Source organism: Schistocerca cancellata, chromosome 9 (assembly GCF_023864275.1).
Source record: "Schistocerca cancellata isolate TAMUIC-IGC-003103 chromosome 9, iqSchCanc2.1, whole genome shotgun sequence".
NCBI lineage: Eukaryota > Metazoa > Arthropoda > Insecta > Orthoptera > Acrididae > Schistocerca > Schistocerca cancellata.
In genome coordinates this window covers 347,611,638-347,627,759 of record NC_064634.1, presented here as the reverse complement: position 1 = coordinate 347,627,759, position 16,122 = coordinate 347,611,638, and the positions used below count along the sequence as shown (strand labels likewise).

At 40.4% G+C, this 16,122-nt stretch overlaps 1 protein-coding gene across 1 annotated transcript in view; it reads left to right on the top strand.

The window, feature by feature from the left end:
- The window catches only part of LOC126101405 (protein still life, isoform SIF type 1-like), a 276,203-nt gene that overhangs the window by 140,115 nt on the left and 119,966 nt on the right, over positions 1–16,122 (top strand). Inside the window, exons 6-7 of the mRNA XM_049912068.1 lie at positions 7,346–7,957; positions 9,172–9,228. Of these exons, the coding sequence (XP_049768025.1) occupies positions 7,346–7,957; positions 9,172–9,228 (669 nt within the window). The remainder of the gene's footprint in view (positions 1–7,345; positions 7,958–9,171; positions 9,229–16,122) is intronic.

Below are 16,122 nucleotides of genomic sequence, written 5' to 3'. Positions count from 1 at the left end.
TTAGTATTTATGATATACATCATAAATCCCCTGCTCATCCTTTCTACTCATTTTATTCATACTGACAACTGCTGAGTTTTCACCATTTCAGCTGAATTAATAAAATTGTCGAAATTTCAATTGTGTAAATTACAATAAATAGTTCAGTCGATGACGAAAATGTCGTTTATCAGAATAATTGGTAACATTCACCCACTTTAATGGTACTTAACACAATTCAATGGCACGTTTCAAGACATAACGCTCTCACCAGCGCTCAGCGCAAAGGATTAAAACATTAGAAACTCTAACGGCTCATTTGCGGCGTCTTAAAATGAAACACAGCGGCTGACAAATATGATTGGACACCAACAGATGTGTCAACTGGAAATGCTTGCTGCCCACAACTGACCAAGATGACACGGTCTGGTGCGCGGTTTTGAATGCATTGAGACTAGTAAGGACGCAAGTGGACGATTTTAATGTCAGATGTATTTTATTTTGTTTCATGACGCGACAAGTATGCTGTTATATATACATTTATCCTACTTACGAATCACAATATTTTATACCCGGTCGCCTATATCGATCATTAATGAAGATGATCGGATGTTCAAAGCATAGACACATCTTGTTGTACAAAGTACACGATATTTACTTGTTCGGAAAGATGCCTCTGTGTTCTGAAGATAGTAACTACTGACCGAAATTAACAACCTGGTAAAAAATTTTGTGATCCGTAATGGAAATAAACGTGTAAATACCTTCCAGGATTATTGTGGTTTATCTGCTGCGACTGTGTCGCAATTCGAAAAATGTGTTGTTAGTTACCACAATTTACGCTTCCATAACTAGTATTTTCATCCCGGGTTTTAGTTGTTTAGGCATTAGGTCTTGGTTTAAGTCATGTTTTTGTGTCTAATGTTCTGTCTCCTAATGCAGGGGACACCTTCAGACGCTATAAATGTAAGGACATGGTTACTGTTATTTTTTTATTTTTATTTCAAACAAGTTCGGTGAGACGAGCTGTTTATAAATTACCATGCAATGGTCGGGTTCTGACGTCACCCGAGCGCTGCCCCAGACTGCAGAGTGTAGCAATAGTCTGTTACGGAGCTATTACTGCAGAATAGTTGGTGCCATCTGCTCTGTTTAGCACAAAAGCTCACAACATTTCATACTTTCAAGTGCTCTTCTATTCTGTTGAAGGTTTTTTGTGTATCTGAATCTTTATGCTCTCTATGTGTGTCCTAAGATGGTATGACAAAACTACAGTATTAAAAATCGAACTTGTTGGTTCCCTGGTCTCAGTGGGTGGTCTGCTATTGCTGACTTGTCAGTGTTGCTCAGACGCTGGTGTGACTCTCAGTCTCTCGCAGAGGCCGGAAGACGTCGCTACCCGACTGTTACACCGTTACTTGTAAACAGTTCAACTAGCTTAGCTTGTCTGAGGTAAGTGCAAATATGAAGCGTTTGAAGATGTCAGCGAACGAAATTTTAGGCACAGAAATAAGTCTTCAAAAAAATCAAATGTGTGTGAAATCTTATGGGGCTTAACTGCGAAGGTCATCAGTCCCTAAGCTTACACACTACTTAACCTAAATTATACTAAGGACAAACACACACACCCATGCCCGAGGGAGGACTCGAACCTCCGCCAGGACCAGCCGCACAGTCCATGACTGCAGCGCCTTAGACCGCTCGGCTAATAAATAAGTCTTGGACCATGCATTTAAAATCTCGTGGATGTAAATATGAGCCGTGAAAGCCCGCATTGTATGATATAACAGCACACTTGTCGCGTCATAAAATTAAATCACACTGGACTATGTCAAAATCGTCGCTTTCAGTCCTTGAAACAACTCATTGCACACAACATCCACCACCAGCCATGTTGCCTTCGCGATCTGCGGACACCAGCAGTGTCTACTTGACGGTTCTCCTGGTATCCGGCCGTAGTTGTGAACTGCTCTATTCTATATTATGTGTCTACTTGTTGATTTTCCTGGTATCCAGCCACAGTTGTGAACTGGTCTATTTTGTATTATGACGCTACTGAAATGTTGATAGTGCTTTCAACCGTTTTAATGTACGCCTTGAGTGCTGACAACCTGCTGACGAGAGCGTTGTCTTTGCAAACTAATCTCTGAATTGTGTTAAGCACGATTATAGGTTTTCAGTTGTTACTGATCTATTGTTGAACATCGCCCAGAAATTAGCGTTACTATTTCATACCACACATTCCAGAGACACAGTTCTCATATTTTGGGAAAGGCGTGTAAGTCATACTCTAGTGTGAATTGTTCAGTCTGCAGTACTGTGAACGATGCTCATGTATTTCCAGGGAAAGGAAATGGATCCAGAAGGGCACTCTCCTTCTCTGAACAAGGGGAAAAACAGAGATTCAGTTTCAATTGTTTAACATTTTTTTTAACATATAAATGTTTCAGTGCTTAATGCGCCGTTCTCAGGTCTACAGTTCTTGGCTACGAATAGCACGTCAGTATTGGCTGTATTTGATATCTGATGCTGGTGCTGCTGCTGCTGATGATGATGATGTGCTGATATGCATTGATATGCATTGAAACTTGTCATATGTTAATAAAAATACTTTGCTATCGACGCAGAACTCTCTTATGTTACAACAGTATTGCGATCGCTACAACCCCACGACGATGTCACCACTTTAAATAAGTTTACTGTTTGTATGCTGGCACAGGTCCGCTGTTTGGTACACTTCAGAACTCACACAACGCTACTACGGCGCAGGTTGATTTCAGTGTGCACCAGGACTTCAGACATGAATCTAAAACAAATAAAAGTTGTTCCCTAACTTTATAGACTGGTGAATTTTGTCTCTCCCAAGTGTTTCAAAGCATTCGTTCGAGAATAGTATTCAACTCTTAAACTTCACCTCGAAAATACACTGGTGTGCAAAACTTAGGGTCACTGCCAAGCAAGGTGACTCGATGAATGTTGGACCATAGATGGAAAGAACTGCTACAGTATAGTACAGAAGGTAACTTACAGAATTAGGCGACTAATTGAACAGAAATGACACTTTCAATAAAGACAGTATCTACAATCAAATCACCGCTAGTCATGGTGTTTCCCTGAACATTACAAATGGTGAGACGTGATTCTTAATAGCCTGTGTGAGCACTACAGACAACAGTGCATCGTCACTACGTGCTGCTGTGATGGCCTCGAGGTTGAAACGTTCTTGTAGTAGGGTGACACCTGTTGGATGATCGCTGGTGCATGTGAACGTGCTGAAATGTCTCTCAATCACATCTCACACTTGTTCGATGGCATTTATGTTGGGAAATGGGCAGGCCAGTCCATTCTTTGAATATCTTTCCGTTCCAAAAACTCCTCCACATGCGCTGCCCGATGCGGTCGCCCATTGTCATCCAAAAAAATGAAGTCAGGACGGAATACACCCCTGAGGAAACGCACATGGACCACAAGCAGTGTGTCACAATAACTTTGACCCGTGATTGCACCGTGTCCAAAGATCACGTTGGACAATGTTCCTGGTTGCATTACGTCTTTCCATTTCTGGCGATATTTGGGTGGTCTGACATTGCCGACCATGATCGTTTTGGTGGCCCAGATGTTATGGTGTGGGAAGGCATGATGTTAGATGGGCGTACAGACCTCCAAATCTTGGAACACGTTACACGTATCGGTCAACTTTATTGCAACACTGCATTCCTTCCCAATTTGCGTCTTTTGAGGGATGAGTTCGACACTGACTTCATTTTCATGGATGACGATGAGCGACCGCATGGAACAGCGCAGGGGAGCTGTTGAAGCGGGAGTATATTCCAGGAATCTACTGGCCTTCTCGCTCCACCGACTTAAATGCTATCGAGCACTTGTGGGAAGTGTTCGGCAGATATATTGCAGCACGTCTAATGCACCAACAACCGTCCAACAGTTACAAGTCGCTCTGGTTGAGGAATGGAACGCCCTACGACAAGAACACGTTGCAGAGCAGGCACTACCGGGCGTTGTGATCACCCACCCTATTAAGAACTTCGTCCGTCTTTTGTAATGTCCAGCAGGCCATCATAAATTGCGGTGTCTTCAGGGTAATTATTGTCTTTGAGTAAAACTGTCATTTCTGTTCGTCGCATTGCGTATTTCTTTCAGTCGCGTGAGCTATTATACTACAGCAGTTGTTTCTATATTTGGTCCAAGTTTCATCACGCTGTGTTACTTGGTAATATTACATCATGCGAAAGTTGCTTTCGTCCTGACGTTTTGCACACTAATGTATTATTAAGATAAAGACGAAAGTTTGATTAATGATCTTGAACGAACGCTTCGAAAAGCTTAAGAGGTACAAAATTTTGTGTCACAACCATACCAAATATCGCCTTTCGGCAACTATTTCCCAAAAAAGGCTCCAGTCCCGGAGCAACACAGAGTTTTAAGGTCTTCACTGCTCTGATAATTTGTCGATGAGTAGTTGTTCCACTTGTCGCGCGTCATTGCAATTACCGAAATGATTTATTCAGATTAGGCTTGGTCTTCTATTACTGCAAAGAGCAACTATGGCGTTTGTTAAAGACCACATATCTTCATTTTCAACTTCTGTAGTCCTCTCGTCCTGAATTGCGTATGATATTACGACATAATTATTCCTTTGCGACCGTCTAATTATAACTTAATAAAAAATTGTGTTTTATTCAGGTGTAATTACACGGTCACAAACAAATAATTATCGACGTAACGCAATACGACATATTTTGTTGTGAAAACTGAATGTGCTGATGTCTTCTTCCTCGTCTTTTCCCACACATTTGGATTTTGCTTCCTCTTGTTATATCCAGCTATTGCATATGAATATTTTCTTTTCTGGGCTAGCTACTTGTTTCTTGATCATCATAATGATCTGTTCCACTACTGGTAAAAAGTTCATTTTTATTTTATGTGTTTTCTTGTTTTCATTCTTGTGTTATTATCTCCAGTCATTACCACATTCATTTATCTGTTCGTTTACAGTTACACATCTAAAGAGTGACTTACATAAAACACTACAACAATATGAGGAATTATTTCAATATTCTTTCCAGTTCTTAGACATTCCCATGTCTTCATCAGAATTTCATGTTTGACTTGTCTCTGGTCGTTTCTATCCATCCATACAAGAAACAATAGCTGTGCACTGCTGACCAATTTTCTGATTTCATTCCGATATGATTACTATAGGTATCCTGTAACAGACAGTGCGGCTGTCAGACCAGTCTTCCGTCAGTTTTCCTTTATGATTTTTTTAAAATCTTGCTTATTTTCCATGTGAGACAACCCAGAGTCTTTTCATATATTCATTAATTTACTTCTATTATCTGCGGCATTCGGTTCAGAACTACGTTTTCACACTTCGAATCTCCTCACTATGAAAGTCTGTTCTTGTTTCCCGTAACACGAAACTAACAATGTCTTCCTTCCGCTGCCAGTGATGTTACTGGCACTGTGTGGTTTCCTTCCGCCAAGATATTATTTAACTTAATATGCGTTTTGTTCCCGCAATACTTTCTTTTAGCTCTTGAAATTTTCTAGATTTTGATGTATGCTTTACACGTCATCTTCTTGATCTTTCTTTTCTTTTTCGTATGTCATTACCATCTTCTATATATACTTGTTATTTTTTCCCTTATTCCCATTTTCATGATAATTAGATTACATATTCAACAAAAAATTGTCATTGTGTCACGTACAGTTCTGAGACATGTGAAAAACGTGTGTTTTAATAAGAATTATCTCGATAAAGATGGAGCTAATAAAGATAAGAATTTCAATTCATTTTAATAGTTTCCTTACCGCTGCATACCAGCAGTGATATTTAATGGCAATTCCAAAACGAGATAGTACAGTACCATGATTTGTGTCCATTAGTTTTAAGTCTCAGTTAAGTTATATTTTATCGAAATCTTACTTTTAACTCATTAAAAGATTTTTAGATGGCCTTTATAGTAATTAGCGATCTCTATCTTCAGTCTGCGAGTATGTTAATACTTTAAAATTACTCAGTCGTGTAGTAACTTAATATGTCAATTGCAAAAGCGTTTAAGAACATAATACTTGTAATATCCTGTAGTTCTCAAGTGTACCTGCAGGTTTCAGCATTATCCTTTTTCCATGTTGTTATGAAGAGGTCTCAACAATTAAATCTGCATGACTTCCTGAATATAAATCAGTGTCATCAATAAGTGACAAGTTAGAGGGTTTCTGATTACGGATGCAGGCAAAAGGATTGTACCGAGGAGACCTCTTTACACAGAAATTTTAATGATTTTTCCTTCCACAGAAGTGCATGTTTTACAAAATAACTGAATTACTTACTTATTATGCTGTTCCCAAAATATGAGAACTGTGATCAGATTGTTTTTTGTACAAGCGCCATTTCTCAAGTACACTGTAGGTACTATCAGCTACAAACATCGCAAATGAACACAGTAACTTGTCTAATTAATGTCTGACCAAATAATGCTACATATGAGTATATTTTTAACATAATTGTGTAACAGAAATTGACCTGATATGTCACTGAAGCTAACATATTAATATCACCAGAGTATGTAATACTAAGAGTGTTTAGAGTATTGTAACTAAGTATCTTTACCCAGATAACAAACAACTGGTTGTCCTTATGTATGTAAATAATGCTGTCTATCTACTAACACTTTTGGAACCTATATACAGGGAAAATAATGAAGAAACAGAACAAAACTGAAGTCATATGGATTATAGGGAAAGGTATTCTGAAACTATAGGAGAAACTGATGCAATAAAGTTGTTTTGTGACACGTTTAATGACTGAAATTTTACATGTATTTATGAGACAAGTATCAAGTTTTCGACTCTCTACAGTTATGCACTGCGCTGAAGTTGTTACTGGTGTTGGACAGTTGGGACTGGAGTTCAAAACATTCTCTTCGCTCCTATACTGTATCGTTAAAGGAGAAATGAAAAGCAGATGATGTACTGTTTGTTAAACAGTGCAGAGTAGATACAGAGAGCTATAGATGGCGAGTGATAATGGTAGTGTTGGAGAGAGTGGGACTAGTGTAGGTTTTCCTCGAGAGGTATAAGCTTTTGTTGTTTCACTTGAGTTTAGCTGCATGGCCACTGCACCCGCTTGTTTGTGTTTTAGTTTTATTTTGCACAGTTGTTTCACCTTTCTCACCATCTTAATTAGCCTTCCCTTAGCTTCCTTGGAAATAATGTTTTGTACACTCCATCTAGCATTCTTCTTAGAGGTTACCGTAAGTAAACTTTTAAAGTATATATATACACTATTGAATGTTCCTTTAAAACGGGTGACTATTTGTGTCTTTCGTTTTGCACACTGTAGAATCCATTTTGTCAAGTAAGCGATCCCAGGAGCAACTACCGCAGCAGGAGCCGCCGCTGGTGCAACCGCCTCCACTGCAGCAGCTGCAGCAGCAGTTACAGCAGCAACAACAGCAGCAACAGCAACAACAGCAACCCCAACTGCTGCAGCAGCAGCCGCAGCAACCGCAACCGCAGCAGCAACAACAGCAAAAGTCAGTGGAACAGCAGCACAGGGAGCAGCACCTGCAAAGGTTGCACCTACAGCTGCAGCAGCTGCTGCTGCAGTACCAACAGCAACAGCAGCAACAGCAGCAGCAACAACAGCAACAGCAGAAGCAGCAGCAGCTGCAGCAAACGCCCAAAAAGCCGCAGACTGGTCGGCCGCAGCAGAAACCAGTGCGGCAGTTGCTGCAGCAACCGAACGGGCGCCAAACCACCCCGCGGGTGCAAGATGGCCGCCAGTCGGCCACCTGGCGGCCGGAGGCTCAACAAGCTAAAGGCAAACCGCCTTCCGCCGCGGGCGCCGCGCAGCGGCAGGAGACGGAACTGCAGCGCTTACTGCAGCACCTCAAGCTGGAAATGTCTGTGGAGGAGCTACACGCCAAACTGCGTGAGATTCTGGAGAAACGAGGTAGACCAAAACTGTTTCTTCGTAATGCTTGTAGCCTGTTTGACTCCCCTCCTTCGTCCCTCCGAAACCACGTTCCCATGATTAACTTTCGTCGAAAAAGGGAGTAGATTGTACTTGTAACAAGCATGTGACGTCGATGTTGCATGGAGCGCAAATAGCTGTACTGTAAAAGTAATTCCTACCCTTATCTATGATTACTTTTGTAACTACCTAGTAATTCCATAACCTGTTATTTACAGTCTGGGTCGTAAATATGTTTTCTTCCTGACATTTCGAAAGACCCACTCGTCCAAATTCTAGTGTTCATCAAATTAATAGTAACGCCCCCATTTCTTTCCGTTCATTCATTGTAGTCAAGATAACATTCTGTAAGTGCTTATATTTCCCTATTTAAAGTAGCAAACTTGCTTTCAATTGGCAAATGTTCGCAGCAGTTTCTCCATTATTTTGAAATGTTGATGAGTACATTTCCTAAAAGCTTCTTTTTTTGAATTGGTATTCATTCTTTCATCTAAAATTGGCTCGATAAATAGAAATACTGAATATTCACTTATATCTCTCTCCAAGGATTATCTCAATAGCCATTGGTAACATTACCTAACAGTCCTTTCTTTAACGCCCTCTTCCTTCCCTTATCGCTAAAACTTTCTGTACTATATTCTTTGTATTGTTCTTCGAGAGTACGTTATAATTTTAATGCAATTGTTGTATTAGTTAGGCCGCCTTTCAGTTTACTTTTAGCTAAAACGTAGTTACTATATTAGAAAAAGTAAGCGTAGCTTGCACGCCTTGTAGAGGTACATGTATTTTGTTTAATTTTATCTTTCGAAAGTAATCTATCGCAAAAAAGGAAAATAAAAGTAAAATGGTTTGTACTTTTGAGGAAGTGTAAGCATATTCGGTTATAATTGCGGGCCAAAGTAATTCATCTGCAGAAAATGTAAATAACACCCGTAAACTGAAAATGTGTGCTAAATGAGGTGGCGTAAGGCATTTCAGCTAGAGGCGAATACGCTCTGAACCTCCTACGGTGGCCTTGTGGCACAGCCCGACATGCGACGTGGAACGGACAAAGCGACAGCACTCTGATGCTAAGCAAGGCCACGTATGGGGAGAGTTGGAACTTGATATTTCTCTCAAGCCATGTTCGACACAACCCTTTTATTTTTCTACACTGACCATTTCGCTTTATCACAAAATTTTAATTGTTGCAGAGTTTGCTGAAAGTCTTCCTGGATCCACGCAGCGCAGCCCGTATCCATCTAGAAGGCGTAAGTACATACATGCATTTTTGAGCTTGTTTCTTCACGGCACAAAACTGAATTTTACGCATTTTTTCAGGGGACGTTAATACCATATATATTTGGAAGAATGCTGCCTTGTAATTATTTATCACAACCAATTTCGGTCTTTGACGTTCCTTCAGGCAACTGTACAACGACAAAACGGAAGACAACGTACTGTATAATCGAAGAGGAACGCAAAGTCCTATGAAACCAACAGACAATTTATGAAAGAACACAATCACAACATCACATGTCATACATGTCGTCACGTCCGAAGAACGATTTATAGTCAAAAATTGTATAAAAATTATCTCAAGATAGCAAGGCAATGTGGCTCAATCGGTGGCAAACGATAAACTGACTCTCAAGCACACAGGAAACGACCTGGGGAGTTCAACAAACGAAAGGCTATACAGACCAGAGACTACAATTGTGATAGTAACACAGTGACATACTTGCCTACACTATGTCATACAAATATTATTTAAACCGACAGACTCTGGGAGGCTGCACAGGACACAAAACAAATATTTCTCTAATGTCATAATTTCCTATGAGTGTTATCTAATCCGACAGAAGGAGTATTCACTCTTCATTTGTAATAACTGGTTTGTGGTTGTAACGGTTCCTATTGTACTGGTAGAAAGCTTACTTCACTCTTCAGTATTAATAGCTGTTTCACTTTCATATTTATTTGTATGTCTTGATCCACCACGGTACTTGTTTACTAATGGAGCGATACACCTAGAGTGAGTACACTGTTATAGTTAATGCTTACTACATAGTGATGGAGTCTTCAACATCCACAGTTCACAAATGTGGAGTGAGTTTAATCCACCTACCACATTTACTGGTCCTTGTCACATGCATTTCTACGTGAATGTGTGGGCAGGTTTTGTTGAACTGTTTAACTGGGCCACATCTGCTGCCTAGGCCATCAACTGACAGTCATCATTATAGTTTTCTCGGCAGAGCATTTACACAGTTGATGGATGACGTACAACTCGCTCCAAGGCAGAGGTTCCGGCACGTTTCAATCTCTCCCGTGTTTCGATTCTTGAACCAGCTTCCATAAAAGTGGATTGGCAGAGGGGGTCCTGTACCACGGTCCACTCGATCCCCTGATATGATCCATCTGGACTTTTTTGAGTGGAGAGAGCTGCTCAACCTTGTTTACAAAACCCCTGTTAAATCAAAATAGAATCTGGTTGGCCGGATAGTAACAGTAACAGGAGAAATTAAGGACACCTCTGCAGCCTTTGACGGTGTCAGACGGAACGTGACTCGCCAGTGTAACCTTTGTTCACAAGGTATTTTTGAACCACTTCTGTAATTGACGCGTCCGCAGCTCGTGGTTGTGCGGTAGCGTTCTCGCTTCCCACGCCCGGGTTCCCGGGTTCGATTCCCGGCGGGGTCAGGGATTTTCTCTGCCTCGTGATGACTGGGTGTTGTGTGATGCCCTTAGGTTAGTTAGGTTTAAGTAGTTCTAAGTTCTAGGGGACTGATGACTATAGCTGTTAAGTCCCATAGTGCTCAGAGCCATTTGAACCATTTTTTTGTAATTGACGTAATAGTGTTGTGTTGATGGCGTTGTCTCTTGGTAATACAGAAGCACAAATTGTTTGTGCTCCTATTTGTGTATTATAAGTACGATCTGGTGTCCTCGTAAAATGGTGCCTCACAGAGAAACACATAACAAAAATGTTTTCAGTGTCCCAGAAACATCCCAGATTTTATTACTTTACTTAATTTTCGTCAAAAGGAAACTTCTGCCAATTTAAAAATCCTCACAGGAAAATATGACATTAGAAAAAAATATTTGTTTTGGTAACAAGTGCAATCTCCCAGAGTTTGTCCTTTTAAATAATCTTCACCCTGTATAATAATGCAGAAATATGGCGGTGAGGTGGCAATGTTTAACGAAGAATATAATCACTGTGGCTTTCCTTTTTTTCCCAGTGGTTTCGGACTGTATCAAAATATATCTACGAGTTGCACATGACAAAAACATAGTACATAAATTACAAAATAACTTTCTAGCAAACGTAGTTGTCAATATAAGGGATAAGGTAAACGCTGACACCAATTAACCTAGTTATACCTCATAATTGAAAATGTATTACTATCGAAATGAGTGAGAAGTACAACATGTAGGCTCAAAATTACATGCCATGTAATTGATTAAAACCATTATCTAATAATTCACAAAAATAAAAAGTATAAATTAATTAAATAAATAAATCTTCATTTTTTCATGTGATGAAAATGGTTCCTGCCTTCCCTCTAGTGCTTCCCATTGTTTTCCATACTCTTTTCGTAATTCTGTCTGTACACATTCTGATCACCTATCCCTAAAATCTTGCCCATTTCGTCTGATTTCTCTTGATACTGTCCCCATGCTCCGCTATAGTTTTTCGTGGGAATCCATCTCACAACACCTATTTTACGGTCCCATATTTCCTTCAGTGTTTTTCCACCCTTCTTTCTCTAGTTGTTATGCACTGTATGTTCTCAGCCATATATAGTGCCGCATTTCTCTCCGTTGCCTTGGAGTATCTGATCTTTGCATTTTTAGATGTATTCTTTTTATTATATACCTGTAGCCAAACAAAACGTTGACTTCATTTTCTTCATACTGTCTATCATTTCCTCGTTGGTCTCGTTTCTTCCTCTCATACAGAGTGATCCAGCTGCTCCTGCCAATATCGTTTTCTGCCACCTTGCAATGTTATACCTTGTCTCCATAAACCACGTGTGAGAGTTTTTGATATTCTCTCTTACACTACGCGAAAGCTATTAGTGCTAGAGAAAAAAATGAGCAAGACCTTTTTGTAGGACATTTAGTGAGTTAGATTTTGTGCTGGGATGAGTTTCCGCTGGAGGCAAAGGTTTTCGAATTATTCAAGAAAAACGTACAAAAGCAAACCTTCAAACGCCCCTCCAGCTCGTAGCGTTCCCCCTTACCACTGTACAAAAATTTTCGACTACGCGAATTATTCCCATTACTCGACGTTTTTTGGTCTCTACTGACTGGGCTTTTACACCACCAGCAAACCCAGTCATTTCGTTAACATTATTAACTAAAGATGCCCGTGAGGATAACGAAAGAAAAAGGAGTTTTGTAAAAGTTAACATAAAACTAATTACGTCGACAATCTGATTCAGACTTAACCCTTCAAACACAGTAGTTACGTCGTCAGAAGGCCTGGAGAGTGCAATGATGAAATTGTTAATTTTATGCTATTGAAATTCACAAAACTGTTACGTAAAATTCACACAAACGTCAGGTTTACAGTTTGCAAGGACTCAGCATATCCGGTGGAGTTAAAATGGTTCATATGGCTCTAAGCACTATGGGACTTAAGATCTGAGGCCATCAGTCCCCTAGGCATAATACTACGTAAACCTAACTAACCTAAGGACGTCACACACCTCCATGCTCGAGGCAGGATTCGAACCTGCGACCGTAGCAGCAGCGCGGTTCCGGTCTGAAGCCCCTAGAACCGCTTGGCCACAGCGGCCGGCGCCGGTGGAGTAATAAGGCCTGTCAATGAAGACCAAAAAAGATCGAATGTGGGAAATAATTTGTGCAGTCGCAAATTTTTGTAAGGTTGTAATAGGGAGTGCTATGAACAACGTACTAAAAATTCTGACCGGTAGGGGCTGAGTGTAGGAGTGTGGGTGCGTTTGACTGTAACTTTCGTACGTTTTTCTTGAATAACTCTAAAACTAAGGCCTCTAGCGCAAACGTATCCCAGTACAAAATTTAACGTAGTTAATTTTTTTTACAAAAGCGGTATGGTGAGTAAAATTGGTTACAATCCATCTCGCTGTTTGACAACAGTGTTGATCTCAAACTCTTCCGTTAGTACTCCTCTGAATGTTACTCTGGGCTTTTGCGTCTGTGAGAATTTCCGTTACTAGTTCTCGTGTAGTTGCTGTCTAATCATCTGTTCTTCAGGAGCGTTGTAACAAACCAACTGTCAATGGAGTCGTACGTCTTCGCAATGTCATAGAAGGTTACTACCATCTTTTTTATTATTTAAGGGTCTATTTCTATGAGTTGTATTAGGGTAAAGATATATATGTTTTCTATGCATCTTCTTCCCTTTTTAAAAACCGCTTGATAGTCTCTAACTTCACTTCCTTTACTTCATCGACAGTCAGATGCTTTCCTGACTACAATGATAGGTATTGCTGAAAGCAAGGAACTTTATTGTGAATTATCGTCAGAAGTACACCGAGAACATTTAATACTGGATATTTCAAAGCTGACTAAAAATATACTTGACTGTTGGATAAACCTTACCTTTCCCCGGGTAATAGCGACGCTTTCATAGTCGACAGGACACAGTTCAGTTCTGACAGGTTTCGCAGTAGAGTGTGATATCAGCTCGATTAATGCAACCGAAAAAATGTGGTTTGTGTCTTCCTCCTCACCACTTGCACACGTTGTAGGTGGCGCAGCGACGATGCGGTGTGGACATTTCTCGAAGCAGTCCTGGCCGAAGTTCAGGCAGTGGGAGTTGTCAAGCTCTTTGAACATCACAGTTATCGTATTGATGACGCACTTGTAGCGATGGTACAATTGTCCATAAGCACTCTCCTACTTTAGGACATATCTTGCTATCCTTCGTTGCATACTTCCATGGTTATAAGCTTAGTTCTTCATAGAAAAATAGTTTCCATAGCCAGGCGTCTACTTCTTCGAACTCTTTCAAAAAACTCAACCAAGGTATCTATGGGTGATGTTGCGTTTCCCCAGATCGCGCTAACGAAAAACTTCGTGATGAGCGCTCGGAGGAAAATGTTGAGGATGGTTTCCTATGAACGTAAACCTCACCCAATCATGCCCCAGAACATAAAAATATGAAAACTAGTGCTCTCCCGACTGGTACCGACTGGATGCTCTCCAGTTTAATAGTTCCTGTGCCTCTTTCACCTTTTCAAAAGCTATGTTATCCTTAGACGTTCTACTGCTTACATCCTAGGCACAACTTCATTTTCCTGTCACCAGACTTCGCAAGTACATAAAACACTTAACTTGTGCTCTGGATTTTCCTTCCAAACGTCATTTTGAAGGAACCTTCAAGTTTATTGATTCTCATCCCTTTGGTCTTTTCTACATTTATCCTGTATTCTCACTTTCATGACCGTCTCAGTTACAAACTCCAGTTCCATCTTTTATTCAGCCAAAACTCTTTGTTCATTACTTTTCTTCTTCTACCTCCTCTTCTTCTTCTCCCTTCTGTAGTCTATTTTTCTGTCTTGTTCCACCAGGTTTGTAGTAAGGAAGTGGTTTTGAAGGTATATTTTCATGCATTATATCTGCGTGTTCCCATCTTCAGTTTCTGTTTGGATCTGTTTTATTGTGCTATGAATCAACTTGTATTTAACTTCTTAATGTCATCATTTCGGAAGAGGATTTCTTTTGGATGGGAACCTAGACTTCAGATCTGTAGACCACAGTAGGTACCTAGTAAAATTTTATGTGTTTCTTTTCTAGATTTTTACAACATACTTTAATTGTTCCACAAACTGCGCTAATTTTGAGGACCTTGTTATAAATTTGACTGTCGACATTGCGTACTAACGAACAGCCGAGATAGTTGGTTACCTATTCCACCTTTAGGGGAGAGCTGGACTAAGTAGCCAGGCTAAAGTATTTCTATTTTTTAAGCTGAGTAGCAACAGAAGGAAGTGCATAGAAAACATTAATTACATTCTTCAACTATTGAAGTATGATGTGGAGTAGTTTAATCACGTTAGGATCAAATTAAGTACGGTAAACAATTAAATTTCTTCAAAGGAGCAGAATGGGCACTTGCCCGACATGAACCAGCAAAGTGGGCACTTAGCTACAAGTAAAAAATAAGAGATACAAAACTGTTTTAACAAAAAAACGTAATATATGTACGGGGGTTGGAACTTAAATAATGGCAACTATTTATTCACAACGGATACAAAAGAGTTATATGTTTGCACCTGTTGCTGTCCTTCAAATTAGTCACCAGCGTTGTGTAGAACCCGTTGCTAGCGATTTGGAAGTGTAGCATACCGTTAGCAGAGCCTGTTCTGTTGATGGTGCGAATGGAGCGGTCTACGGCCACTCGAATCTCTGGAACAGTTCTGCAGCGAATGCCAAGAAGTGGTTCCTACATCTTCGGAATCAAATCAAAGTCACAAAGTTCGGGGAGCATGGTGGATGGTACAGTACTTCCCAGTCCAATCGACCGAACAGAGCAGCCACAGCTTGCGCTGTATGCGCCCGCGCATTGTCGTGCAAAATGATTGGTGGGTTGCGCAGGAAGTGTCGCCGCTTCTTTCGCAAAGCTGGTAGCAGGTGATGCTCTAAAAACGAACATACTGCGCATTTGATTCCGTAGATGAAAGAACCGTTTCGTGGCATTCGCTTCAGAACTCTTCCGGAGATTCTACAAGCAGTAGACCGCTTCATTCGCACCATCAACAGAATAGGCTCTGCTAACGATATACTACGCCTTCCAAATCGCTGGCAACGGGTCCTACACAATGCTGGTGACTACTTTGAAGGACAGTAACAGGTGCAAATATGTAACTCTTTTGTATCGGTTGTGAATAAATAGTTGCCACTATTTAAGTTCCAACCCTCGTAGTCGTAAAGCATGATTCAAGTTTAGTTATTTACACTTGTCACAAGTAAAGATCGAAGTGTGTTCCTCCTGTACAGAGATAGTGCGCCCAGAGGGAACACAATTGGCACTAAATCCATTGCTTTTCGCAGTACATGCACTCTCTGTCTTCGTCATTTTCATAAAAAAAAGCACTTCCAGGATTGAGTTTCCTGCTCTTCGCAATTTTCTTTCCATTGCCTTCCTTGTATACAGCTGCTTTCAGTTT